The 27346-nt window shown below is 47.6% G+C and overlaps 1 protein-coding gene across 4 annotated transcripts; it reads left to right on the top strand.

The window, feature by feature from the left end:
* Positions 1–1592: 1592 nt before the first annotated feature.
* On the top strand, positions 1593–25124 carry PRKAA2 (protein kinase AMP-activated catalytic subunit alpha 2). Of its 4 annotated transcripts, none has more exons than XR_012057061.1 (10): positions 1593–1751; positions 7843–7984; positions 9941–10034; positions 11703–11847; positions 12620–12707; positions 15533–15757; positions 16740–17244; positions 18934–19060; positions 19285–20174; positions 20205–25124. XR_012057061.1 is itself a non-coding variant. In XM_030278704.4 (9 exons), exons 1-9 carry the CDS (start codon positions 1658–1660, stop codon positions 19521–19523), a joined length of 1659 nt encoding a protein of 552 aa, XP_030134564.1. In that variant the 5' UTR covers positions 1593–1657; the 3' UTR covers positions 19524–25124. The 4 variants fall into 4 exon arrangements, 1 of the variants encoding a protein (XP_030134564.1); XR_012057063.1 differs by having other exon boundaries at positions 19285–20204; positions 20282–25124; XR_012057062.1 differs by having other exon boundaries at positions 19285–20234; positions 20329–25124.
* The last annotated feature ends 2222 nt before the right edge of the window (positions 25125–27346 follow it).

The following is a 27346-nucleotide window of genomic DNA, read 5'->3' as shown; positions in this document are numbered from 1 at the left end:
TTGGTGTTCAATCATGCTGCTTTTTTGGCAGGAGCATCCATTCTTTTTTTTTTTTTTTTAAATGTAAACACTTAATGTGGTCCAGACAAAGTTTATGTTCTACACAGGAGGGAGAACATCCTGCTTTCACTATTAAATATTCTAGAATTCTGGCTGAATGTGTCCATTAAGTGCACCTTGTCTCCCAGCCCAAGGCACAGCCGAGCCTCAGAGGGTGCATTTGGAGCCCTCACAGCCAGCATCCCCCCTGTGGGGACATGTCCTTGGGGCCCAAAGCAGCTCCCCTGGCTGGTGAACAGTGTCACCAGGAGGAGGGACCCACCCAAGGAAGCAGCACCAAAAGCAGGACACACCCCAAGGACAGTGCCACCCTCCGATGGGCACATCCCTGGGCAGGTGTGGCATCCCTCACACCCTGAGGACACTGTGACCCTCAGGTGGCTGTCACTCCAAGGAGAGTGCCACCAGCCCCTCTCTGACGTGTGCCACACAAGCCAGGCACACCACAAGGAGAACCATGGGTGACACCACCCCAAGGAGGGTGGCACTGCAGGCAGGGAGGGTGGTCCCCAAGCAGAAGCTGTCACTCCCAGGCAGGTGCATGGCAACTGAAGGTGCACACGGAGGACAGTGCCACCAGAGAGGATAATGTCCCTTGTGGCAGATGCTGCTCCGAAGGGGTGTCACCCCCAGCAGGTGTGTGGCAATAGAGAATGTACCTCGAGTACAGTGTCTCTCGGGGGGGGGTGTCACTCCCAGCAGGTGTGTGGCAATAGAGAATATACCCTCCCAAACAGTGTCACTCGAGGAGGGTGTCACCCCCGGCAGATGCCTCTCTGAAAGGATGTCACTCGCGGCAGGTGCCTCTCTGAAAGGATGCCATGTCACCCCCGGCAGGTACACGGCAATAGAGAATGTACCCCCCAAACAATGTCACCCCCGGCAGGTGCCTCTATAAAAGGATGTCGTGTCCTCCCCGGCAGGTGTGTGACAATAGAGAATGTACCCCGAGTAGAGTGTCACTCGGGGAGGGTGTCACCTCCGGCAGATGCCTCTCTGAAAGGATGTCATATCACCCGTGGCAGGTGCCTCTCTGAAACAATGTCACCTCCGGCAGGTGGGTGACAATAGAGAATGCACCCCGAGTACAGTGTCACCCGGGGAAGAGTGTCACCCCCGGCAGTTGCGTGGCAATAGAGAATGAACCCTCTGAACAGTGTCACTTGGGGCAGATGCCTCTCTGAAAGGATGCCATGTCACCCCCGGCAGGTGTGTGACAATAGAGAACGTACCCCCCAAACAGTGTCACTCGGGGAAGAGTGTCACCCCCGGCAGGTGCGTGGCAACAGAGCACACACCCCGGAGCAGCGCCACCCGCGGAGACCGTCCCGGCGGCCGGTGCCACCCCGGGGAGCGCCCGGCCGGTGTCCCGGTGTCCCGGTGTGCCGGTGTCCCGGTGTGCCGGTGTGCCGGTGTCCCGGTGTCCCGGTGTGCCGGTGTCCCGGTGTCCCCGCCCGGCGGTGTCCCGGTGTCCCGGTGTCCCGGTGCTGTCCCCGCCCGCACCTGGCGCTCCCCGCCCCCGGGCCCGCTCCGCTCCCGGCGCTCCCGCCCCGCCGGCCCGGCCCTGTGCATTGTGGTCCGGCGGCGGGGGGCGAACATGGCCGAGAAGCAGAAGCACGATGGGCGGGTGAAGATCGGCCACTACGTGCTGGGGGACACGCTGGGGGTCGGCACCTTCGGCAAAGTCAAGAGCTGAGTACCGCGGCCGCGGGCGGGGCCGGGCCGGGCCGGGTGCGCCCCTCACCGCCGCCTCCCTCCCGCCGCTCCCGCGGCCTCCGCGCGGCATCGCCTCCCTTCCCCGGGCTGGGCTGCTTTCCCTGGGCTGTGCTGCCTTCCCCGGGCTGGGCTGCCTTCCCCGGGCTGTGCTGCTTTCCCTGGGCTGTGCTGCTTTCCCCGGGCTGTGCTGCCTTCCCCGGGCTGGGCTGCCTTCCCCGGGCTGGGCTGTCTTCCCCGGGCTGTGCTGCTTTCCCTGGGCTGTGCTGCCTTCCCTGGGCTGTGCTGCCTTCCCTGGGCTGTGCTGTCTTCCCCGGGCTGTGCTGCTTTCCCTGGGCTGTGCTGCCTTCCCTGGGCTGTGCTGCTTTCCCTGGGCTGTGCTGCCTTCCCCGGGTTGTGCTCCCTTCCCTACGCTCCCTTCCCTGGCTGCGCTCCCTTCCCTCGGCTCCTCTTCCTTCCCTCGGCTCCTCATCCTTCCCTCGGCTCCTCTTCCTTCCCTCGGCTCCTTTTCCTTCCCTCGGCTCCTTTTCCTTCCCTCGGCTCCTCTTCCTTCCCTCGGCTCCTCTTCCTTCCCTCGGCTCCTCTTCCTTCCCTCGGCAGCATCCCCGGAGCCGTGCCCGGGGCACACGGGCTGCCCGCTGCCGGGAGATGCAGCGCTCTCCCCTCGCTGCTCCGGGCTGTCACATCCCCGGGAGCCCGTGCTGCGAGCGGCACCCCCCAAAAAACTTCACGGAGGTGATGGGGAGGCTGGAGCGCTCACACCGGCATCCTGCTCCTCCTCTATCCTGCCGGGAATGCTCCGCTCCTTGCCGTGCTTCCCGAGGGGCTGCAGTGCTCCGGGGGTGCTCCTGGAGCCGGCAGCGGAGGGGCTTGGTGCTGGCGCCCTGCCGAGCATCCCCCCGCGGATCTGAGCATCCCCCCGCGGATCTGAGCATCCTCCTGGGGAGCTGAGCATCCCCCCACGGAGCTGAGCATCCCCCCGCGGTGCTGAGCATCCTCCTGGGGAGCTGAGCATCCTCCTGGGGAGCTGAGCATCCCCCCACGGAGCTGAGCATCCCCCTGCGGTGCTGAGCATCCCCCCGTGGAGCTGAGCATCCCCCCGCGGAGTGAGCATCCCCCTGCAGAGCTGAGCATCCCCCTGCGGGGATGAGCATCCCCCTGCAGAGCTGAGCATCCCCCCGCAGGGATGAGCCAGCTGCACCTTCACCTGGGCGAGGGAAGGCTCCAAAGCCACCTGAGAGCACCTTGCAGTGCCTAGAGGGGCTGCAGCAGGGCTGAGAGGGATTTCTGGCAGGGCGTGGAGCGGTGGGGTGAGGGGGAATGGCTTCGTGCTGACAGAGTTAGGTGGAATATTGGGGAGAAATTGTTCCCTGTGCGGGTGGTTTCCAGAGAAGCTGTGGCTGCCCCATCCCTGGAAGTGTCTAAGGACAGGTTGGAAGGGGTTTGAAGCAAGCTGGGGTAGTGGGAGGTGTCCCTGTCATGGCAGAGGGAGGGATGAGATGAACTTTAAGGTCTCTTCCATCCCAAACCCTTCCAGGATTTCAGGGTTGTGTCAGGCTGGGGCTCCACACAGGGATTCCTTGGCCAGTCAAGGCTTTGCTTTACCTGGCTGTGAGGTTTGCAAATATTTGTATTTCTTCTTTCCCTGGGGATTCTGCCATTACGTGTGAATTTCATTTTTTAAACATGATACTAAAAAAGTCAGAAAACCAACAAAATTCAGTGCCTAAGCTGTTTTTCCCAGTAGGAAATGGGTTTAGGTCGAGCTGGGGGAGCAGATATCCCACTCAGTGTCCCCCCACCCTACTGGGATGTGACTGGGCAAAGGCGTGCTGTGCCTGCCCTCAGTTTCTGGAGTTTTAAAATAAACCCAAATGGACAGCAGATGAAAGAAACCACCACAACCACTGCAGCTAAGTCCACCTGTGGCCATTAATCACGTCCCTAAAATATATATTGCTGTGTTTAATCCCAAACCACAAATTTACTGTCTAAAGAATTATCAGAATAAATACTTCTAACAGTAAGGACCATTTAAATCACTTGTGTGTGCTAGCAGACCTCAAAACTGCTCCAAAGGCAGGTTTTTTCCTTGCAGACCAATTTAAACCTGCCAACAATTGCCTTTTTTTCCCCTTAACTAGCACAAATACCCCCTACCCCACATATGACCTGAATGTGGTAAAAACGGACAATTTTCCAAAGAAATATTTCAAATGACATGAAAGAGATTTCCTAGCTCAAAATCCTTTATAGGTGAGCAGTATCCTTTATATGTTTTTTTCCCCTTAATATTTTGCCTACAAGTGACAGGTGAAGTTTGTGCTTGAGACTAGGAACTGCAATGAAAAAATGGATTCTCCCATTTCTATAAAATTACAGCATTTTAATAGAATGAGCTTTAGAAAAACTTGTATTCACGTGAGAAAAGTAGAGGTTTTTGTTGATTGATTCAAGCATTGTGTGTTGGGTATAATAATTGCTTTTTCAGGGAGAAGTCAGGGGCCATCAATGACATTTCTTGTTGCTGATGTGTTTTCTCCAAATTCTGCCTCGCACAAGAGGTTTTGGTTTTGGCACTTTTTGCTGCCTTACTTGATGAAGTTAAGAAATCATAATTTACAATTGTTCAGGATTATTGTTATTAGGGAAATAAGAAATGGCAGTGAAAGGGAGGATTTAGTGACATGGGGTACAAACCAGAGCTTGAATTCATGGCTGGAGCTGAGTAGTCATTTTGAGCCATCGGGAGCCAGGGACAGAAAAAGTCCCTGACTGCCTGGGTCATGGAACTGAGCCTCCTAAAAACTGGCTGAACACTGCACGAAAATGGGGTTTTTTTAGGCCCATTCAGTTTCTTGATGTTATTTACAGAAAGTCCACGCAAGGCATGGAGGGGAGCGATGAGGTTGGCAGATGAGGGCAGGATTTTGGTGCTAATACTTAAATTCCATCTGGAAGTGGGGATGAGGATGAGGAGACAGCATCTGTTAGAAGAGAGGAAGGTGGCAGGAGCTGATGTGGTGGATGGACAGGAGGCATCATGTTAAAACTTGAAGTTACCACACAGCATTTTTACCAAATACAGTTATTTTCTCTGTGCTCCAGGCCAAAGATAAATTGCAGAAAATAGGATTATTCACAGAAAAAAAAAAAAATTCTAATTTGCAGAAAATCAGAATAATTTGCCAAAATAAAACTGTGGAGAAGATCTTGGATTTGGGAGTTTAGCAAAACCTTGGAGGAAGGAGTTGGCATCTCCTTCCCTGGGGATTGGCAAGAACAGAGGAGACAAATTGTGTTTGCTGTGGGTCCCCAAAAGTTCTCTGTGACCACAACAATGTTCACAGTGGGTGCAGCCTGAAGAGCTTAAATCAAAATCCAGCAGAGTAACCCAGATATTTTCTGTGATGCCACCCACAGCATCCCTGGGGGCCGTGGTGGCTCCTTTGCCCAAAAGTGACAGATCTGTGGTCCCTCGAGGACTTGGGATGTGTTTGTGTCACCTCCACGGGCTCCAGGATCAGATCCCATTTTTCCCAGGCACTGTAGCATTGCTGCTGCGAGACAAACTTGGTGTCAGAGGGAAGATAAACTAAAGGAGGGCAGGGAGAGGCTGAGACAACACCAGCAAGTGGCACCGGGGCAGAACTAATACAGCATTGCTAAATATATGCTTTGGATGGATTTCATTTTTAACTTTGGGCTGAGATAAGGGCCAGCAGAGCTGATAGGGAAGAAGTTTCCTCACCCCTCCATGAGCTTCTATATTGCCCTGAAGCATTTGCAAAAGTGTTAACTGCTTCTGCTGCCTGAGCTGGTAGGATAAAGAAAAGTGCTGTAAAAAGCCTTGCTGTCAAGGGGTTTTAATTATTATCTCTGCTCATGGTGCTATAATCACTATTCCTCCTCTTTTTTTTTTTTTTTTTCCTTTTATAAAAATAAGCAAATGTCAAGAGTCTCCACTTTTTGAATCTGGGGAGGCAGTGAGAGGGAAGGAGGTGTCTTGGGGTGGGGATCCCCTTCTGTGCCTGTGGGGGACCTGGGACCTGCCCCTCACTTTTGGGGTGATCCTGGGCTTCAGAGACAGTGACTCTGTGAGCAGAGGGGTTGTTGTCCTTGCTGCCCATGTCAAAATTCCTGCAGCTACAGAGAGCCCTGAAAGGCTTGAAAGTCTCCCACCACATAGGAAATTGTGTTCCCTCTTTGTCTCTCTCTCACCGAGTTCAAGGAGGCTTAACAAGTCACTGGGGACAGAAACAATAATATCTCTGTATCTAATGCTTACTGTAAGCAAAAGATGGATTACAGAATAGGCTGTTTATTTTTAATTATTAATGTGTTTGTGCTAGCAAACCTTCGCAGAGTTACACATTGTTTGTCACGGATGGGAAAGGGGATGAACTATTTGGCAATAGTATTAAAAACAATAATTATTCATTCTGGGCATGGCCATTTTTTTTTTTCCCTAGTGTATAATAAAACATTTTCAAAGAGTATGCTGATGCAAGGCCAGAAAGCCTTTCTCCTGAAACAAAGGGTGGTAGAAATCAGGGTTTTCCTCCTAGTTCAGTGAAAAAACTTTGTTTTACCTCCATGCACCACTGCTCTACTCTCCTCTCCCCAAGGATTCACCAGGGAAAATGCCTCCCTGGGCTATTTACAGCACTCTCCTTGCACTGCACCAGAGGAATTATCTGCCTCCTCCAGCCCTCAGCTAATCCCTAAATTGCATCTCTGCTGCAAAGCTGAGTTTATTTTCATTCCATCATTTGGTAATTTGAAGAATTACGAGGAATAAAACGGACATGCAAAGTGGTGCTTTAATTTTCAAGGGCAGTAAAGTGGTTTATTTTTAGGCTGCTCTTATTGAGGAAAGAATCTCTGGCAGGTCTTATCTGGTGGCTAAGAATAGTGACCTGGTGTGCCCTGAGTGCTGCTGCCCTGCCCTTCTCACACCTCCTGCTTACCCCGGGTGCTTCTGATCAGCTCATTAGGGCTGCCAAAATTACAGGCTCTAATAATGTAATAACGGGGTTTGCTGGCAATAATTAACTCCTTGCACTGGAAGGGTGATGTTGGTAATTAGAGAGCACAAATATTTACTGTAAGCAGGTTTTTCTGTGTAGGCTTTAGGAAACCATCCCTGTGTCACTCTGTTGAATATTATGTTGGAAACTACTGAGAAGGGGCAGCTCGTTCTGAGAACCCTTTTTGGGTATAAACACCGAGTTTTTAAGCTCTTTCTGCTCTCAATTTCAATATGAATCTTGCTTCCTGGGAGCTTTTTTTTATTTTTTTGGGTGGTTTGTTTATTGATAACAAATGGATCCCATGCTGAATTCGTTTCACATCATTAATTACAATTCCCCCAGTGATAGTGAGGCTGCTCCTCCCAGTTTATGGGTATGATGTTTCTCTGAACCCAGGAGATAAACATCAGCATCTCAATGCACCAAGTGCATTTTTTTAAAAAAACCCAATTGAAGTTTGCATCTTTCCTTAAAGCAGAGTTTGCTCCTGCAGTCCAGCAGTGTTCCTGCAGCTTGTCATCAAAGCAAGAAGCATGCTGGGGGAAGTATAAATAGAAATTCATTTTAGTAATGCAAATCCTGCAGTCCTATTTTGGGCAAGGAAAATCCCCATACCATTTTTTTAAAAAAAGAAGTGTGATGGTCTAGTTTTAAGACTGGGTTTATGAGGGATTTTGTCTACTAGTGTGTTATGGTGGAGATTCTCCACTGCCATTTAAATATATCTGTTTCTGATTAATCTAGCTTTTACATGCTATAAATCCTTGCAAATTAGCTTGGGGTATGACCTCCTCCAGCAATTCACTCTTCTGTTTAATGGAGTGTTTTTGGCAGATAAGTCCTCTCTCTTCCGCCTTCTATGACTCCACTGGGAAATCAGTGAAGAGACAAAAACTTTAAAATACTTCACACCCTCATCTTCTGCTTTTTTTTTTTCCCTTCAGAAGTGGCTTTTTGCTTATAGTGCCCTAAGCTGCTTGTGTGAACCCTACTGCACTGTTTAGTGACTTTGCAATGTTCTCTTTCTCTCTAATAGTTGGTGAACACCAGCTGACAGGGCACAAAGTGGCAGTGAAAATACTGAACAGGCAGAAAATCCGCAGCCTGGACGTGGTGGGCAAGATCAAACGAGAAATTCAAAACCTGAAACTCTTCCGGCACCCTCACATTATCAAACTGTGAGTACCCCGCCTGCCACGTGTGCACAAAAACCTCTCACACACAGCCAGCTGGGCTTCAGGAGATGGAACAGAGCAGTAAAAATTGTGTTTGGTGGAGTTTTTGTGTGTTGGATGATCCACTGGCACAGGTTTTCCAGAGAAGCTGTGCTTCCCCATCTTTGGAAATGTTCAAGGTGAGGTTTGGATGGGACTTTAAACAACCTGGGATAAGTGGAAGGTGTCTCTGCCCATGGCAGGGGTTGGAATTGGATGGTCTTTAATGTCCCTTCCAACCCAAACCATTCAATGATTCCATGAATTGCAGCATGGTCAGGCTCTGAGAGTGAAACCTTGGCCCCCAGTCAATGGGATTTATGTTTTAATGGGCTGATTATCCAGAGCTTAAAAGAACATCTATATACTTTTTTTTTTTTTATTTTCAACATTTATTATTCAGACGTAAGTTTTGAAAGTCTCCACTTTGATGAACCTGAGTTGGGGTCGTAAATCAGCACCTGCACTGCAGCCTCTGGGATTCCTGCTCAATCCCCAGCTTGTGCAGCCAGCCCACATTAATGAGGCACTCGATAATATCTTTGGCATTCCTATAAAAGAAAGCTGTTGAATGGTAACTGCAAGGGTAAGTTGACATTTAGGTCAGCCTTAAAACTGGCATGAGATATAGCAAATACCTGGGACTTAGAGGCAAGGGAAAACAAATTCTCTCTACAGTTAAATTACTAACCATGCAGCAACTGCTGACTTCAGAGTAACTTCACAGTTCCATGGATTTATTGGAGAACAGATTAGTATTATTTCATGAAATAAGCACGAGCAAGACTCCTCAGCTGTGTGCCCAGCATCCTGCAAGTCAAATCCCCTTCACACATTTGTCAAAGCAATAAAAATTAAATCCAGTTTGACCGTATCTGTGTCCTGTGATATATGTTGCATTCATGAAATTCAGTGATAAAGATGTGAGGAGACTGGGGCACACAAACCTCTTTCCATAAGTTTTTAAATGTATATAAAAGAAATACTGGGGCAATTAACAGTAGCTTAGATGTCTGGGTCCAAAGCTCTTCAGAAAAATGAGGTTGATGCTATTGATCTTTATGGGAGTATCCCACATTCCCTTGCCAGCCTCTACAAGTTGCTGAAATCCCTTTGTTTCAAATTACAGTCCTGTAAAATAATAAAATTCATCTGGGAAAAAATTCATTTGGAAAAAAACCCCGAAAACAACAGCAACAAGACAACGAATCTGGAATAAAAGAGAGGGAGGTCCCAGCTGGTGCTGCTGTGAATTCCTGGGGCTGCATTGACCCCAGCTGATCACTGGCACTTTGTTCCAGCTGGGACACTGAAATGTCTTTGCGGCACTCAGGGATGGTTTTGAAGGAAAATGGAGAATAAATCTGCAAGTTAAAGGTGATACTCTGGGTTTTTCCTCCCCATTCTAGAAGGATTTTCCCCCATTCTAGAGAGATTTGATATTTGAAAAGTAACTTTAGGGGGTCTCCTTTTTGTTTCTGTACCTGTCTAGAGGAAGTTCTCTCTAGTGCCTAGAGCTTTTTATCTTCTTTTTTCTTGATATGAGGGAGACCAGATGGATCCTCTCCTTGCCCCCAGCCAACCAGGACTTAATTGCTGAAGCTGTCGTGGTAAATCTTACCCAAAATGGAAATTTGAAAGTCAGGGCAGTCCTAAATGGTAAGTTTGCCTGGTAGATATTTCAGAGGATTATTTAAAGGGCTGAAGGAAGATCATAGGTCTGGAGAAGAAGTCCTTTCAGAGAGAAGTTAAAGATTATACTGGAAACGAGAGACAGCTTTTCAGAAGTGGAAAGCAGTTGCAAATGCAAGATCCGAACAAATTCTTATCTGAAGTGTTGATGTCAAATTAATAACCTGCTTAAAAGCCTTTCCCTGTTCCTAATAACTTATATTTTAAAACCTGCTTGTGTTTTTGAAGGTACCAGGTCATCAGCACACCGACAGACTTCTTCATGGTGATGGAATACGTGTCTGGGGGTGAATTGTTTGATTACATCTGTAAGCACGGACGCGTAAGTGCCCGTCCCGAGTCAGCCCCGACACTTGTGTGGGAAGAGGAAGGTGATCAGGAGCAAAATGACTGCTCAAGGGAGCACAGCTAAGGTTAAGGCCCAAAATAGAAGTTGCTTCACAGCAATCCCATCTGGGGTGTCTTGTACTGGCTCGCACAAAACTCGCGTGTGATTTTTCGCAGCCTTCTCTGGTGTATTTTTGATCCTCAAACCAAAATATCCAAGGTGACGTGTTGCTTAGGGCAAATATTTGGAAAACTGGCTTATTTTTGTGATTTTTAGCTATGTCAAAACCCCCACAAATCAGCAGCAAATTTATGGCATGGGAGGGGAAGACTACTTGGTGTGGTCTCCAGTGCAGTCATTCCCTCTCCCAGACCCCCATCTTGGTTCCATGTCAGGTTCTTTGAAGACTTTTCAAGGATGTGGCTTATCTGAACAACATTTTCAAATGCCAGCAGTCCCACTGGGTATAAATCACCTGTGAAATGTGAGATTTTGGTTAGAAGGAAAATCGCTGGTGTCTGCCTTGTGGAGCAGTTGCAGGGCAAGGAGGTAAAAATGGGCCTAAATGTCCCCTTATCCAGAATAAGGGTTCAGGTAGAGGATCAGCCCATCACATGTTCCCTCTCTGTGCTACAAAATCAATAGATTTACTGCAGATTGGGTTGGATTAGTGTAGTGGTCAATGGAGCTGACTCAGTTTTCTTTTCTGTGTACAGTTCTGATTTCTCACGTATTTTACCCATCTGGATTTTTCCAGTGGCTGATTTAGATATTTTCTGAACTTCTGCATTCATAAACTCAGTTTTTCACGAAGGGAGTCTTTTGGAATTCATCAGTAAAAATAATAATTGAAAATATAGTTTCTCTGATGTAGCTCGTACAACTTTATTAGCTATGCAGGTAATTAAAATCACCATGATATTCCAGCTTCACCTGTTGCTTCCAGAGGAAGTCCATGAGGAATTGCTCCCAGCAGCATCCTCTGTGGTGTTTTGTCCAGCTTGGATCTGTTCCAGTCCCATTGGGACAGCAGCTCATTGTCTGATAGGTGCCACCTTCAAATTCCTGTTGGCATCTCAGCTGAGCTGAGGTCTCACCTTTCATCTCTGGGCCGTATCATTTTCAAACACTGGCACATTGTAAAATGCAAGGCTGGGAAATCTGCTTTATTTGCTGCTTCTGCTCACAGGCAAGCTGGCAGATTTTCCCTCTGCACTCTGGAAGCTTTTTGGCTCCTTGCTAAGTGAAACCTTCCCCTGCCTGAGTGCACACCTATTGTAAATGCAGGTGAACCCAGTGGGAAGAAATGATGATGTCTGACTCCAGAAGGCTGAATGTTTTTTTATTATAACTGTACTATAATACATTAATATACTATTTAAAGGAGATACTAAACTACCATATTTAACTACCTCATGACTCGTGACCCTCTCTGAGAGTGCAGCCCCAGATGGGTTGGTTTGGCCATCAGTTTCAAACAATCCTCACCAGAATCCAAGGAAGCAATCACCCCAGGTAAACAATTCATCAAAAACATTCCACTTGGGAAAACAAGGAGCAGAAATAGCAATTGTTTTATCTTTCTTTCCTCTGTGAAAAAAATCCTGAGAGAGAGAAGAATGTGCCTGCCACACACACCGCGCTCCATTGCTGTTCCCCCAGGTGGAGGAGGCAGAAGCTCGGCGCCTTTTCCAGCAGATCCTCTCTGCAGTAGATTACTGCCACAGGCACATGGTGGTGCACAGGGACCTGAAGCCAGAGAACGTGCTGCTGGATGCACACATGAATGCAAAGATCGCTGATTTTGGTATGTGAGCCCAGCAGCATTCCAGAGGCACAGCCCAGAGCTGCTGCCCCGGCCCCCAGCACCTAGAAATGCACCCTTGGGAACCCTGTCCTTCCTGCAGGCTGCTCCTGGAGTGGCACTGAGAATTAATTTGTGCATCTCTGCCGTGTTCTAGTGTCATCACCCCACTGAGGTTTGCCTCGTTTGTGTTTGAGGCAGGCTGGGTGCAGCTAATTCAGGGGGAGCTGGCTGTGTGTGTTTATTTTCCTGCATGTTCTCCCTCTGTTTGGCCATGTGCTCTTGGCCTCAGTTCATTTTACAACCAGCAGTAACAGGAGGCTCTTAAGTGGCATTAGGGATTGAAATCCATTAAAATACCTGGGCTACCAGCTCTGTCCTGGTGAGTCCTTTCTAGCAATGTAAATCCTTCTGAAGATTACTCATTTCACAGCCCCACCCAGTTGCCATATGAACTAAGTGCTCTGGGATGAATTATGTCTCTTCCCCTCCGTGCTCTGGGATTTGCAATTTAGAGGAGCAAAATTAGCCTGGAGTGACTATTTCTTTGTTGGTTTAAAAAAAAAAAAAAGCCCAACAAAAATAAACAACAATAACAACAAAAGTAATAACTTTCAAACCAGGTCAGAGAAGTCTATCTAAATTTTATCAACAGTTCCCTTCCAAATATCCCACTCCACTTCCCTGCCTTTCCTCTGTGTGACATGGGGTCCAGCACATCTGGACCTTCAGATCAAACATCAGTGTATAATAAGCATTATTTTTTTTTTTTTAGGACTGTCCAACATGATGTCAGATGGTGAATTTCTGCGCACCAGCTGTGGTTCCCCAAATTATGCAGCCCCTGAAGTCATCTCTGGAAGGTAAGACATTCCATTTCTCATCAGAGTCTATGTGAGCACATGGAGTTCAAATTTGTTCTTGATATTGGAAACAGCTTTGCACATCTAGTAAAAGTAGCTGAATCCTTCCAACCTGGATTTGGTGTTTGGGTGAATCTGTTGGCAGAGATCTGAAGGTTTTCTTGGTGATTTTACTGCTCAGTAGCTGTAATAGCAAACTGTGTTTTGCTACAGGTGTTTACTTTGGAGGAATTATTAATACCAGATGTTGACTGTTTATATTGCTAATTAAAGAGGGTGAAAATGACTCTTTGGATGCAAATACTGAGGTTGCAGGTGGAAAGGCTTTTCCAGGCCACCCCCTCCTCTCCTGCCCACCTGCAATATAAAACACAGTGTTAATGAGGAAAACCATTCACTAACAAAAGAAGCAGGAAGATCTTTAATCCCATTCCAACACTGGTAAAAAAATACTTGTCTTCTGGTTCCTTAAGCTTGGGGTTTTGGCTATGGCAGTAGGTTCAACCTTCAGAGATTTGTTTTGAACTGATTCATTGAATTGACAAACCTCCTCTGTGGTTGCATCCCTCAGCATGAAACATCTGTACAGCACACGGAGGGTTGGCACACCCCACAAGGTTGAATTGGACTTCCACGTGTTGATACAGAGGTGTTGCTTCCTATATTTTGCTGTCAGGAACAGAAAATACACAGAATGTACATTTTGCCCTAGTTCTCTCTGTAATACCTTAGCAAAGATTGCAGATACAGATTTTCAAATTTTCAGTCTTCTGAATGGTCCTTCAAACTGCCCATCTCATTATCTACCCATTTTTTTTTTTAATCTCCCTTTGCCATGAGCTTCACTTTTCCTAATCTAGTATATTTCTTGCCTATATCTGTAGCTTTTAAATAGAACATTTTGTTTGGAATGTGTTTGCTGTGATTTTGATTATTTTATCCCTGTTTACACCAGAGCAAGTGTTGGCAGAGCACCCCAGGAATTAAACTAGCATCCAGAAACCCTGTTGTGACTACAGCTCTGTCTGTGAAATGAAACCAAGTAAATCCTCATGTCAAGAAGGGGAAAAAGCCAGAAACTACTGGGATTCCAAAAAAATAATAATAGTATTTCCATCTCAGTGAAAGCCAGACACGTGTTTTTCAATTTGTATAGGAGGCAAGGCACATGGCAGATCAGCAAGGAGGATTTAGTCCTTGAGTGTTCCAAGGGTGCAGGCAATGCAGCTTAGTGACAACAGAATTAAGAAGGAAAACCAAACCCAAGCCCACATGTTGCACTGTTTGTCTGGCTGCAGCTGCATCCCTCCCTCATCCCTCCCACCTACAGGCTCAGGGCTGCCTGAATTTCATGGCCCTGCTCCCTGTGCCAAGCTGGCCTCTGCTCAGAGCTGCATTTGAGGGGGACAGGCACAATCCCCCCTCCCTGCCCTGCTGGTGGGTGTGTGGGGCAGGGGGAGCTGACTCCTGGCTCCTCTGCCTTCCCTGCTGGAGCACAAAACCAGTAGAGACTGACAGCTCAGGTTTCAGAGCCATAAAAGTGTGTCTCAATTGCTCTTAAAGGTCCAAAAAACTGTCCAGGCAGTGCTTTTATCAGCAGAAGAATGAGTCTTCTCATCTGTGGGAGTTGGGTGTGGAGGCAGGGCTGAGGGGCATCCAGCTGAGCCTCTGCCTTTCCAAAATGGCTTTGCTGCTGTCCCTGGCCTCAGCAGGGAAAGTCCCAGCCTTGGACAAGCAGACCCAATGTTTTGGGGGTGTTCAGAGGATGGTCACATGCATGACCAGCAGGATTTCCACACTGATATGTCTGCAGTGATGCTTTTCAGGAGGAGCCAGTGCAGGTTTCGTGAAGGGACTTCAGTAGTTGCGTTTCACCTTCTGTGTTTTGGTTGGGCCTCACAACTCAAGGGCAAGTGTTGCCTCCCAAAATCTCTGGGGAGGCATCAGATGTAGCAAAAAGAGATGAGCAGGAGCAGCAAAACTGTATTATTTGGGGTGTCCTGAGTTGGTGATGGCAGAGAGCATGTTTGGCAGCTTGTCAGAAGCAGGAGCACACCAAAAATAAACGCTCAGAGATAGAATTATCTGTTGCTGTTTGATCTGCCTCCTTCAATGAACAGAAATTTCTGGCTGAACCCTCAGGGCAAAGGAGCAAACAGCCTGGCAGGGCTCTTGGAAATGTGAGGTTTGGCTTTTTGGAGAGTTTGGTGGAGGCAGGGTTGAACACAGGAGTGTGGGCAGCCTGTGCCAGCCCTGCCATTCATTTCCCTGAGCAGTTTTGGCTGAGGCAGGTTTAGTTTGGGGGGAGCCATGTGAGCAGCCCTGGTGTGGGCTGGAGCTCTGTCCCTGCTGGAGCTGGCAGGGGGTGCCTGTGGCAAGCACATTTCTTTTTCTCTTAGGATTTTTCATAGAGGTGCACAGAGAGAACTGAAAGAGAAAACAATTTCTATTTCTGCTCCTTGTTTTCCAATGTGGAATATGTTTGGAGAATTGTTTACCTGGAGTGAGTGCTTGGTTGTATTCTGGTGAGGATTGTTTGAGCTGATGGCCAATCCAACCCACCTGGGGCTGGACTCAGAGAGGGTCACGAGTTGTGTTAGAGTTAGAGAAAATAGTATGTCATTTTAGTATCTTCATTTTATATAGTATATTGCTGTATTTTAGCATAGTTATAATAAAGAAATAATTCAGCCTTCTAAATTGAGTCAGACATCCTCATTTCTTCCCATTGGGTTCGCCTGCATTTACAATAGGTGCCCTCACCTGCACCCTGACTGAGGAGAGGGTGGTGGTGACAGCTTTCTCCTCCCCTTGTCCTCGTGCAGGCTCTATGCTGGCCCAGAGGTGGACATCTGGAGCTGTGGTGTCATCCTCTACGCCCTGCTGTGTGGCACTCTGCCTTTTGACGACGAGCACGTCCCCACCCTGTTCAAGAAGATCCGTGGGGGAGTGTTTTACATCCCTGAATACCTCAACCGCTCCGTGGCCACGCTCCTCATGCACATGCTGCAGGTGGACCCCCTCAAGAGAGCCACCATCAAGGACATCAGGTGGGCTGGGGTGGGCTGGCTGCCTGTGGGGGTCTCTGGTGACTGTCCTGGGGGTCACCTGTTGGCAGGTGGGCAGGGGTAGTCAGCTAATCCAGGTGGTTTTTGTCCCAGGTGATTCAAGGAGCAGCCCTGCACCCCTTCTGTGCTGGCTGGAAGTGGGTGATGATGAACAGGATGAGGATTTTATATATACATATTTTATATACAAATATTGAAAATTCTATTTTATTGCATTATAAGCTAGCCTTAAAAATCTCTTAACAGCACTTGGCAAAGCCGTTGCTAGAGCATGCAATAATCCCAAGAATTTAATATCCAACAGCCATTTTTCATTACTATATTTCAATACCACGTCCCTATGGGCACCAGATAAAGGGGGTAATCATTGTACTTGCTGTATATCCAAAAGAAAAGGAGGAGGAACCCAAGACTTACTAACTTAATATGTAGATATTGGATGTATTACATCTAGCTATGTGCTAAGCAGGAACATAAATGTTACTAGGGCTTACAGGAGTTCTCAGGTTTTTAATGCATTTTCAGTGGATGGCCTTAATTTTACCCTTCAAGCAAACCCATGCAAACTTCCTTTTTTATTTCTTAATTCCTTAGGATGAGAGGATTTAATTACATGTTAGGCAGCACACGAGGTGAGAATACTGTCAGTACACAGAACCTGTAGACAAGGCAACTGTGTGTTTTAGACAATTATCATTCACCTCATTGTAAATTGGTGGGAATTGGGTATTGGGCATGGGAATTGGGTAGGTTTGCTGCTCTGTATCTCCATCAGGCCCATGGGAATCTCAAAGTGTGAGAACCTTGGAAGTGCTGAGGTCTCACTTCAACTCCCAGCGTGCGGAGTTGCTGTCCCTGTGCCGGGCTGGGTTTTGCTCCCCGTTCATCAGTTGGGTTTGCTCGTGGCTGCTGGTGCTTTCCCCATCTCCCCTCTCACATCAGTGCTCCCCTCTGCCTTCCCCAGGGAACACGAGTGGTTCAAGGAGGAGCTGCCCAGTTACCTGTTCCCGGAGGACCCTTCCTACGACGCCACGGTGGTGGACGACGAGGCGGTGCGCGAGGTGTGCGAGAAGTTCGAGTGCACCGAGTCGGAGGTGCTGAACAGCCTCTACAGCGGCGACCCCCAGGACCAGCTGGCCGTGGCCTACCACCTGGTCATCGACAACCGCCGCATCATGAACCAGGCCAGCGAGTTCTACCTGGCCTCCAGCCCCCCCACCGGCTCCTTCATGGACGACAGCGCCCTGCACATCCCCCCGGGCGTGAAGCCGCACCCCGAGCGGATGCCGCCGCTCATCGCCGACAGCCCCAAGGCTCGCTGTCCCCTGGACGCCCTCAACACCACCAAGCCAAAGCCCCTGACTGTCAAAAAGGCCAAGTGGCACCTGGGGATCCGCAGCCAGAGCAAACCCTATGACATTATGGCCGAGGTGTACCGGGCCATGAAGCAGCTGGACTTCGAGTGGAAGGTAGGGAGTGCTGGGGTGGGTTTCCAGCACCCTGCATCCCGTAAACTCAGAGAGGTTTGGAAGTGTGCTTACAGCCTCGCCTTCCAGATAAATGCCCCCTCCTTGCAATCATCCCTGCTATTCCTTCTCACTGAGTTAAGGTGCCAGCTGTGCTTATCTGTGGTGTTTATTTACGGTGTGAAATAAGGGCTCGTTCTGAGGGCTCCAAGACTTCAGCTGGAAAGATGATTCCACCTTGTTTGGCTGCAGGGATAAGGGGAGCTGTTCACATTTCTGATTTTAGTGGCTAATTCCTTGCGAGGTCATCTTGAGTGGTCCTGAGCAGAGGAACTCTCATTATTTCTGCCTGGTCCTGACAGGACAGAAATGGCACAGTACAAATTGTCCTAAAGGATGCACAGATGAGGGGCAGGGGGCCTTGGGTGCAGAATTTGTATCATTGATGTGCTGGTGGCCTTTTCCTTGATGGAGATGCAGCAGTCCTCACAAACCAGATGTGTTTTCAGACACTTACTGCTTCCTCAGTTTAGCTCAGCTTCTTGATTTAAACCCAGATGTTTTAGCTGACAGTACTCACTGCAGGTATTTCTCCAGGGCTGTGCAACATTTAGTCAGAGTCCTTTTCAAAGTTGGAGTAATAAATCCCTAAGTTAGCCCTGGAGCTCTGCTGCTGTGCCTGACTCCCCCAGTCCTGGTGCAGCCCCTGAGGTGAGCTCTCCTGGCTCGTGGCCTTTGGCAGCAGCATCATGTGAGCATCAGGAGCAAGGTAAGGAGAATTTCAGCCCAGATCTTCCTCACCAGAGGGGCTCCCCTCCTCCTTCCCTCCAGGTCCCAAGCATTGTACTGTGTGAATTTCACTGTGCTGCTTCTTTAAAACCTCCTGCCTCCTCCTTATTTTTGATAATATTACATCTTTAAAACCAAGTAGCTTCCAGAAACCCCATTTCCCTGCACCAGGACCGTGGCCAGGTGCATTTGCCCACACCAGCCAGACATTTTTTAGCTGCATGGCTGTACAGGGAGTGAACAAACCTGCTGTATTTCTGTTACAGCCTCAAAAACCAACTCAGCCCAACATCTCTGTGTAGGCAGTGGAGCTTATTTCGTACGAGGAGGTTTCACAATAGCCTTTCCCACCCTAAGAATAACTTCAGATGTGACTCTTCATCAGAATTAACTCTCCCATCCACGCAGTTGCTTCATAAATACGACACCGAGAAAAGATCTCATTGTAAATGCGATGCAGCAGATTGTGAGGTGGGAAGCAGCGAGGGGAAATACTCAGCTTGAGGCTGATCCACAAGCACTGGGTTTAGCTGTGCTGATGGGAGAGGCTGCTCTGCCCAGCTTGCCCTGATTTCACGAGCACTGCCCGTGTGTGTGGGCCCACGAGTGGACTTTTCGGTCTGTGTGGCCGTGGCTGCTGCTGAGGGAGAAGCAAACATCAGTTTTGTGCCTGGCAGATGGGTCACTGCAGCTTCCTCAGCCAGCAGCTGGTGAATCACAGCCTTAAGAAGAATATTTAAAGATCGGAGGAAACTAAGCCGTTTGCTTCGTTTTATGGGGGTTTTCCTTTTGGGAAACTGTTTTGCCCAGAAGATGTCTTGCTCATATTTAGAAAAAATAAGGAAAGAAGTGTTCCTGTTGCTGCCTGGAGTGTCCCAGCTGAGGGCAGCTTTCCCCTTGCAGGTGGTGAACGCCTACCACCTGCGGGTGCGCCGCAAGAACCCCGTGACCGGCAACTACGTGAAGATGAGCCTGCAGCTCTACCAGGTGGACAACCGCAGCTACCTGCTGGACTTCAAAAGCATTGATGGTGAGTGGGAGATGGAGAACACGTAGAAGGGCGAGGCTGGAATTTTAAGAACCATCCTCTGCATTTTGAAGCGCTTACACGTGTGTCATTTCAGCGAAAGCCCTTTCGAGCCATCCTTCTCTGCTGTTGTCCCCGTATCATTACCACACCTGCATTGCAGCTGCCAAACTAACCCCACTTTTTCTCTCTTCTGCCTTTGTTTTGGTTGTTTTTGGCTTTTCAAGACGAGGTGATGGAGCAGAGGTCTGGCTCCTCCACGCCGCAGCGCTCCTGCTCGGCCGCGGGCTTGCACCGGCCGCGCCTGAGCATCGACGCGGCCGCGGCCTCCGAGTGCCAGTCTCTGATGGGCTCCCTGAGCGGCTCCTTCGTGGGCAGCATCCCCTCGGTGCCCCCTCGCCTGGGCAGCCACACCATGGACTTCTTCGAGATGTGTGCCAGCCTCATCATGGCCCTGGCCCGCTGATGCGCCGGCCCCTCTGCGCGCTGCGAGGATCCGCGACGACTCGTCCTTCCTTCCTTCCTCCTCCTCCCCTCACTGCCCCACAGAGCCAAGTCCAGACCCAAAATGTGCTCCCCTCTAGCGAGGCACCAAGGAAATTAACTTCAAATCTCTCCTTGTGCCTGGAGAAATGAATCCAATACCTTTTTTTTTTTTTTGTTATTTTTCCTTTCCTTGTGAACCCCATGGGAAATGTTAAGGCTGTAAAGTAACAAACGTTATCACTGAGTTTTTGGAAAACACCTCCCCCCTGGTTCATCCTGTGGTAATGGAGGCATAGCCACGCTTTCTGTGTGGAGTTTGATGTTTCCCTGATGCTGTGCAGAGCAGGGGCAGGCTGGGCTGAGCCAGGGCAGAGGGGTTAACCCAGAGCTCTGTGAGATGGAGTGGAGGGTGATGAAGCAGCTCTGCAGTGTTCACACCCAGCTGCCAGCCCCTCTAACCCTTTTCTCCCCAAAGCAGCAGCTGCTTAGATGCTTCTGCACTAGTGCAATATCACCTCCCTCCCCTCTCTTTTTCCCTCTGCTGAAGATGGGCAGGGAAGGTGGGATGTGCAAAGGTCCTGGTGCAAACCTGCTGTGGGGAGGCCACTCTTGGCAGAGGAGTGTCCCTAAGGTACACTCTTTGCAGAGGAGTGTCCCTAAGGTGCACTCTTTGCAGAGGAGTGTCCCTAAGGTGCAGTCTTTGTCCCTGTCCACTCTTTGCAGAGGAGTGTCCCTAAGATGCAGTCTTTGTCCCTGTCCACTCTTTGCAGAGGAGTGTCCCTAAGGTGCTTTATTTAGCCCAAGGGCTCAGGACAGCACTGACCTGCTCGCCAGCTCGGAGCTGAAGGCAGATTGCCTTTCCTCACCTCCCTCCAGCCTGCTCCCCCTCCCCTGGCGAATCCCAGGCAGGGTGCAGGTGAGCAGAGGACAGGATCTGGATCACCCAGCTGAGAGCCCAGCACTCCCCCGCGGGCTGGGATGGTCCCTGATGGGCAGGAGCCATCAGCAGCGCACAGCTCCGGAGCACTCACCTCTCACCTTTCCCCTAGGAAGCTCTGCCTGTTGCCACCTGCCCAAAATCGCTGCCAAATCTGCCTTCCCTGCTGCTGGACACTCGCTGCCCCTGCCCAAGGGCTCTCCCATCCTGCTGCTGCCCACTGGACTGTGACCTTCACTGCTCCGCTGACCAGGCAGGGATATCCCAACCCGGAATTTTACTGTTCCTTTGCTACTGGCTATCTGAAGGATGGGATTTTATTTTTTAAGATGAACTGAGGGGGTTTTTAAGGTGAAATTCTTACCCTAATGCATGTGTGACTTCTTTGTTTAAAAGAGTTATTATTTTTTATTACACGGGATTAATCTAATAGGCAGCGTTGGCATCTGCTGGGCTTTTACATGGTATTTAATTCCATTTACTTGATTATGAAGTAATAGTCTAATCAAGGAACAAATGCTTTATGAAAGCTTTGCCAAAAAAATGTTGAATGGGGGGTTTGGTTTTGTTCTATATTTTTTTTTTTTAATTTTATGTTCTGTTTTAAGAAACAAAGCAAAGAACTTTTGCTAGTCCCAGGTATGCAGTCATTCTACTTGAAAAATAATGTGATCTGTCTTTTTGATATCTTCTTATGACCCCTTGAGGTTTTTTCCTAGGGTTTTTGTTGTACAGTTGCACTTTAATTTATACTTTCTGCAAGTTTGTATGAGAAGCAAGGAAGAGAACAACAAATTAATCCTTTTTTACTAATAATTTAAGGTAATCCAGACAAACACGGGATATTTTTGCCATCTACTGGCAGTTAAATGGACCTATTCAGTTTGAAGTCCCTTTTTTTTAAAAAAGAACCACAAAATTGCCTTACTTTTGTTACAGGTTGTGCTTGGATCCTCACTAACATGACTTTACAGCTGCAATTTTTCCAGAAGCCGCACAAAGTAGAAAGCTTCCAAAAAAAAAAGAAAAAAAAATAGAAAAAAAAATCAGTTTTGTTGTTAAGCTCTTGAACACTAAATCCAACACAGCAGTGGTTGGACTGTAAGAAATACTGGAAATATTTGTAGTGCTCCTAGGTTTTGTAATGAGCCTTTTATTACATTATGATTATTAAATAAGTACTCTGGGGTGAGGATGGCTTTGGTGCTGTGCCTGGTGGCTGCCAGGTGATTTTTGTCCCCAGTGCTGTGGTGTGAGTTTGGATGGAGAATCCAAACTCCTGCATGCAAAAAAAAAAGAAAAAAATCCAAAAAAACCCAAACCCCACCCCAGAGTCAAAGCTGAGGAGCACCCAACCCTTCAGCAGCTTTTGGATCAAGGCTGAGATGAGCAAAGAGCCCTGAATGGTTTGGGGTGATGGGGACAAACCCCTTTGCAAAGGAGCAGGAGCAGCTGTAGGGCCAGGCATTCATTTCCATCCAGGAAGCAGCAATGAGTGAAATGTATTTCAAATGTTAAAGGCTTTTCAAATCTTCACTCCCTGCTGAGCATCTTGCCAAGTCCTGGCAGCACCTGTAGCCCCCTTGATAAGGGGCTGGTGTGTTGCAGTCTGGGGCTCAGGAGCAGGTAGATGTACTGATGTCTTTTTCCAAATTGACTTTTGTCCTCTGGGATTTCCTACCCAGCAGAACTAATAGTATTAAGCAGCAGCAAATGCCCTTGGGAGGAAATATTCGCTTCCTGGAGGCGGGTGGGATTTCTAGGTTGTAGAATAAGCCCCTTGTGGCACTTGGCATCTTCTCCGACCCGTGCAAACATTAACTGCTGTGTGGATCTGCAGAGCCAGTCCTGCCTGGAGGGCAGGCAGAGTTACTCAGCTTTCCATATGGAGAGACACAAAGGGATGAAGCACTTCCCAGCTCAGGCTCAGCAGAGGCAGTGCAGGAAGCAGGACTGGTGGAAGCACCCCCCCAGTGACCACTTTGGGCTGAACGGTCCATCACAGCCTTGCCCAAATCCGTGCTGCACTTTGGAACACTCTGAGGACTTTCACTTCTTTTTATTATTTATTTTACCTTCAAATAGGCCGTGTTCTGTTTCCCAGCTGCAGAGGAGCTGCTGACCTCCAGTGACATTTTCCAGAGGAAGAGTTTAACTTCCACACTGTTACACTGTGGTCAGCTCTTTTTGAGTTATGCTGGTACTTGCACAAGCGTCGGGAAAAGCAGGGTAGACAATATTTGAACTACAGAAACTTGAATTACTCCAAGTGCAATTCTTCAGAAGCCACTGCACAGCTGTGCTTTGCAAGCCACAAGCTCACCCAAATTCTGCTTCAGCCTGAGGGGGAGGGAGACAAAATGCAAGGGGTAAAGAGTTCAGATGGGCTCCAAGAGAAACCTCCAGCTCCTGGATGAGTTAATTCAGAAATACCTTGTGCTGCTCTTGTTGGAAGCTATATATATAAATATTATATATGCATACGTGCATATAAAAAAAAATATAGGTGGCATCCCTGTCATTGACCTCTCAGCTTTATTCTTCCAGCAGGGCAGGTGTGTGCCCTGGACACTGCCACCCCTCACTAATCCCAGCCTCTGAGAGGACCTGGACAAAGGGAATGCTATTTTTACACCCTCTTTTAGGTAAAGCCCATGAGTAGCTTAGCTCACCCCATCAGGCTCAGCATGGCCTTGGCCAGGGCTGGGAGGGGAGGTGGCATCAGGAGCTGTGAGACTCCTGCCCTCCCACCCCTGCTGGCCAAAGCCCTGGTGCTGATGGAGTTTGGGGCAGGTTTATTTTCAGGAGCTGGAGCTGAGCAGGTAAAAGCAGCAGGATATTTTTTTTTTTTTTCCCTTCAACGGGTCAGAAATGCATCTTCAGCTGTGTGTCCAGTTTAGCATTTCACGAGGTGCGTACAAGCACAGGGGAATATGTGGGCAGTGTTGTAAAAACGTGAAGCAGCTGGTTAGTGTGTGCTGTGTATACCTTTCTGTGTGTGATTATAGTGGCGTTTGTGTTGGAATAGATGAGGTTTGAACAAAATAACCCTTCTGTCTACTCCTTTTCATTTCACTGCTCTGTGCTGTCAGCGTGCAGCCCTGTAGGAGGAAGAGGGGGCTGTGTGCAGGACGTGAACTCGTGCCTTCGCTGCGCGTTGGGACTGCTGGAAGTGGCAGCTTTGTTTCACGAGGTGCACAATTTCCCCAGCTCGTGCAGGATCCCCCCTCTGAGACATGCAGGCCGTGTTTCTAAATACTTGAAGTACCATTTGTTGTGCAATTATTTGGCTTCACCCTTTTATGAGCTGAGAGGAGAGAGGGAAGAAGAATCGCACATCTGGATGAGCCAAGCCAACCCCCGCTCGAGCTCCTGCTGTTTCTTTCCTGGAAAGTTTTAGGATCTGGTTTTGTTCCAGGTATATGATGGACCTTACTAGAGTCACCTTTCTTAAGGTCTTACTTTGGTATGGGCTTTTAATTTAGTGCTTTCCTTTGGCTTCCTTAGCCCTCCCCTTATATATCCCTTTTTCATCATTCGCTTATTTAAAAAAAAAAAACGCAACAGCTTCTTGTAATTCTGAATTCCCAGTCTGCCTCCCGGCCATGGAGTTAATGATTCAGCCAGAGGTACCTCAGTCCCATGCCTGAGAGGTGAGCTGGGTTTCAGAGTTCCCACATGACACCTACTGATGGAACTTTTGCAGAGAGCACACCTGGTATTCGATGCACAGATCTTTGCTCATTTTAATTGTCAAAATTAGGAGAACTAGACTGTGAATCAGAGCCCTACCTGCAAGCACGAGTACACTTTTGGTGTTAGAGTCTGTTTTCAACAAAAGCCTTGAAGTTCCTGCTGAAGCTGCCTTAATTTAAAAATCAAAGTTTATTTGTAAGACTCATCTCTGATTATTATTTTTTTTTTTTAAGTTTGGAAATAGTTTATTTATCCTCATCTCACAAAGCTGTGAAGTAGATCCTGTAGCCATGGTAATATTTATTCTTGTTGCTGAAGGCATGTTCATGTGTTCTGTATCATGTTATATTCACGTGGTTTGTATCTCAATGCATTTGTTTTGTTTTTTTCTTTTAGAGCACAAAGCAAAACTGAATCCCAGGATTTCTGTGGTGTCCTTGGCCCAGCATCTTTGGGCAGACAAACCTCAGCTCTATGAGAGAGGTAAACTGGACTTGTCCACTGCAATTCTTAAATTCATACTCTAAGGAGTATTTTATGATTTATAATATTATGTATTTATAATTTTAAGAAAAAGATACCGAACTTTAAAAAGTTCTGAGTAGAAGCATCCCTTCAAACATATCATTAGCATGAAGCTCAGAAAAAAAAAACCCTGAGCTCTATAAACACTCCATTCTTCTTGATATTTTCTGTTTTGTCAGCTGAGGGCCTGGAGAGGGTTTTGTTTCCCAGTTCATGGCTGTAATACTTTCTGTTATGGGAGGGCACAGAGCCCTGGTTCAGTTTTGTCCTTTGTGCATCAGATAATCACAACGAAGCCTTTTTCCTTCCATTTATGGTGTGGAAAGTGTTTCTTGGTGTACTGCACTGCATGTGATAGCTGTCTCCATGGTTGACATTTGCACTTTAATAAACTCAGAGATGAAAAGAGATAAAAGCAACAAATCCTTTGGATTTCCTTACTGCACAGTCCCTGTCTGCAGGCTGGGGTTGGCTGATGGAATTTCCCTCTGGAGATCCTTGCACATCCCAGCTGTGGGTCCACAGCTGCCCTCAGGGCTTGGTGAGGGGCAAAGGGGCAGGGGGTGTAGTTAAAATTTCCACATGAGTAATTTAAACAATTCCCCCAACCCAAAATCCATGCCAGGAGTCAGGCCTATGTATTTACATGTGCTGACTCAGATCTTCACTCCTTACAGCAAGGAGTAAAGAGAGAGAAGCATTTTAAAGAGAATCATGCAAAAATAACCTTTCACTGCAGAAAAAGTGTTGGGGACAAAACTGGGCACCTGTTTCCTCTGTGCCTGTGATGCAGGAGGATGTAACTGGAGGATGTAACTCCATTTCAAGCACACAGCTGCAGGGAGTGCCCCAGATTTGTCCCTATCCCATCCCCTTTTTACACAATTTCAGTTCTCCCTCAGGCTCATCAAGTCACAGCTGTTATCGTGATTATTTCCCCTTTGAGGAGAAACGTGGAGGAACAGGGCTTAACACTCACATGAGAATTATTGTAAGTTTTGATGTGGTTAGGATGTACCAATAAGACTATAAAAGGGAAAAAAAAAAAAAAAAAAAGGATGAGTTTAATTTCCTGACCAATCTCTTGACCTAAATATAGCCAACCTGTGGTTTAATTGAGGAAATCGAAGTTGCTGTATCTAAAACATTTTTTGTATTATCTGGAGTCAGCCCATAGCAAACTCTTTTCTTCTTTGCATGCACTGGAATGTGTCCATGAGGAACAAAAAACATTTCTAAGGGTATTGCAAGGCATCCTTGCATTAAATCAGCTGCCTCTGGCAGTGCAGAAGTTTGTGTTTCCCAGAGATTCGGGCACAACCTCCCAAGCACCGGGATCGGGGCCGCATCACGTCTGTCACAGGATACAGGGGGAGATTCCTAAAAAACCCTTCGTTTAAAATAACAGAAACTTGGTAAATAACTTCCTTGGGAGGCAAAAAAGAGTTTGCACACATGGCTAATACAGGATTTGCCCCTTCTACTTACAGATGGGGTGATGAATAGACATCATGAGTTATGAACGAGCACTGGTGGGGAGGAGGATGAGGAAGGAGTGGAGGAAGGGGGAGTTTTCTTCAAGGTTTTAATCCTAAATATCACCACAAAAAAAAACAACCCTGTGGAGAACCCATCTCCAGCATTTCCCTGGGGCCAATTCCCTGCAAAGGGATGGAGGTGAAGGGCACAGAGCACGTCCCAGCCTGTGCCAAAGCCAAACACGCACTCCAGCTCCCCAAACTCTCCCTCTCCACCAGAAAAATCCAAATATTTGGGCTGGCAGGGCTGCAAAGCTGCGCATGCTTACAGAGGAGTGCTTTATTTATTTATTTTTGCTGCAAGGATGGATGCAGGCCAATGCACTTAATAGTAACCACATGGTAAAATAAATAATGCCTGTATAGACTTAAAAGTAAATGTTAAATATTTGCTCTGTTTTCTTTACTGATGTCTCCTATGCCAGCTTTGAAATGGCCCTGTGGCAAACAGGGCTTTTATTTTTCTTAAGCCTGGAACATTTAATAATTTCTAATTAAAACATCTTACATTTTTAGGATATTTATGAGCAAACTGATATGGGCTCCTAAAATGTGCCAGGAAGGAGTAAAAGCTGTACACTACGGTCATATTTAAGGGTTTATTTTCTTTCAAAGCCATGTAAAAACTTTATCCACATTTTTTTTTCACTTTTGAAAAGGTATCTACTGAATACATGGAGGAGAAGCCATTAGAAATTTATATTTCTCTTCCTACATTTAGGAGCATTTTTCTGAAAATAGGTAATCATCCTCCAGGCCCATGGTGGAGAGAGAGCAGCCTGAACACAGGGGCAACTGTTGGGTAATTCCCTGTTGCTGTGAGTCCTTGGGAGCCAGGAGTCAGCTTTTACATATCTGGGATGCCTAAGTTAGCTTAAAAAAATAAAGTAATTTTTGACTGAATGCTGTTTTTACTCTTTTTTTCATATTATTTTTGCAAAGAAATGAGTCAACTTTTCCACTATTTTATATATTTAACACAGCAAGAGTGGTGATACATACTGCTTCTCCCAATACTTCTAAGACCAAAACCAGTTCCAATTTATATGGTTTGCTTTTTAAAGAGAAAATCTTTTGGGGAAACTTGCAGTTCTGACAGGAATGAGA

The sequence above is a fragment of the Taeniopygia guttata genome, chromosome 8 (genome assembly GCF_048771995.1).
Source record: "Taeniopygia guttata chromosome 8, bTaeGut7.mat, whole genome shotgun sequence".
Lineage (NCBI taxonomy): Eukaryota > Metazoa > Chordata > Aves > Passeriformes > Estrildidae > Taeniopygia > Taeniopygia guttata.
The sequence above is the reverse complement of the archived record's forward strand: the minus strand, read 5'-3'. Positions and strand labels throughout refer to the sequence as shown.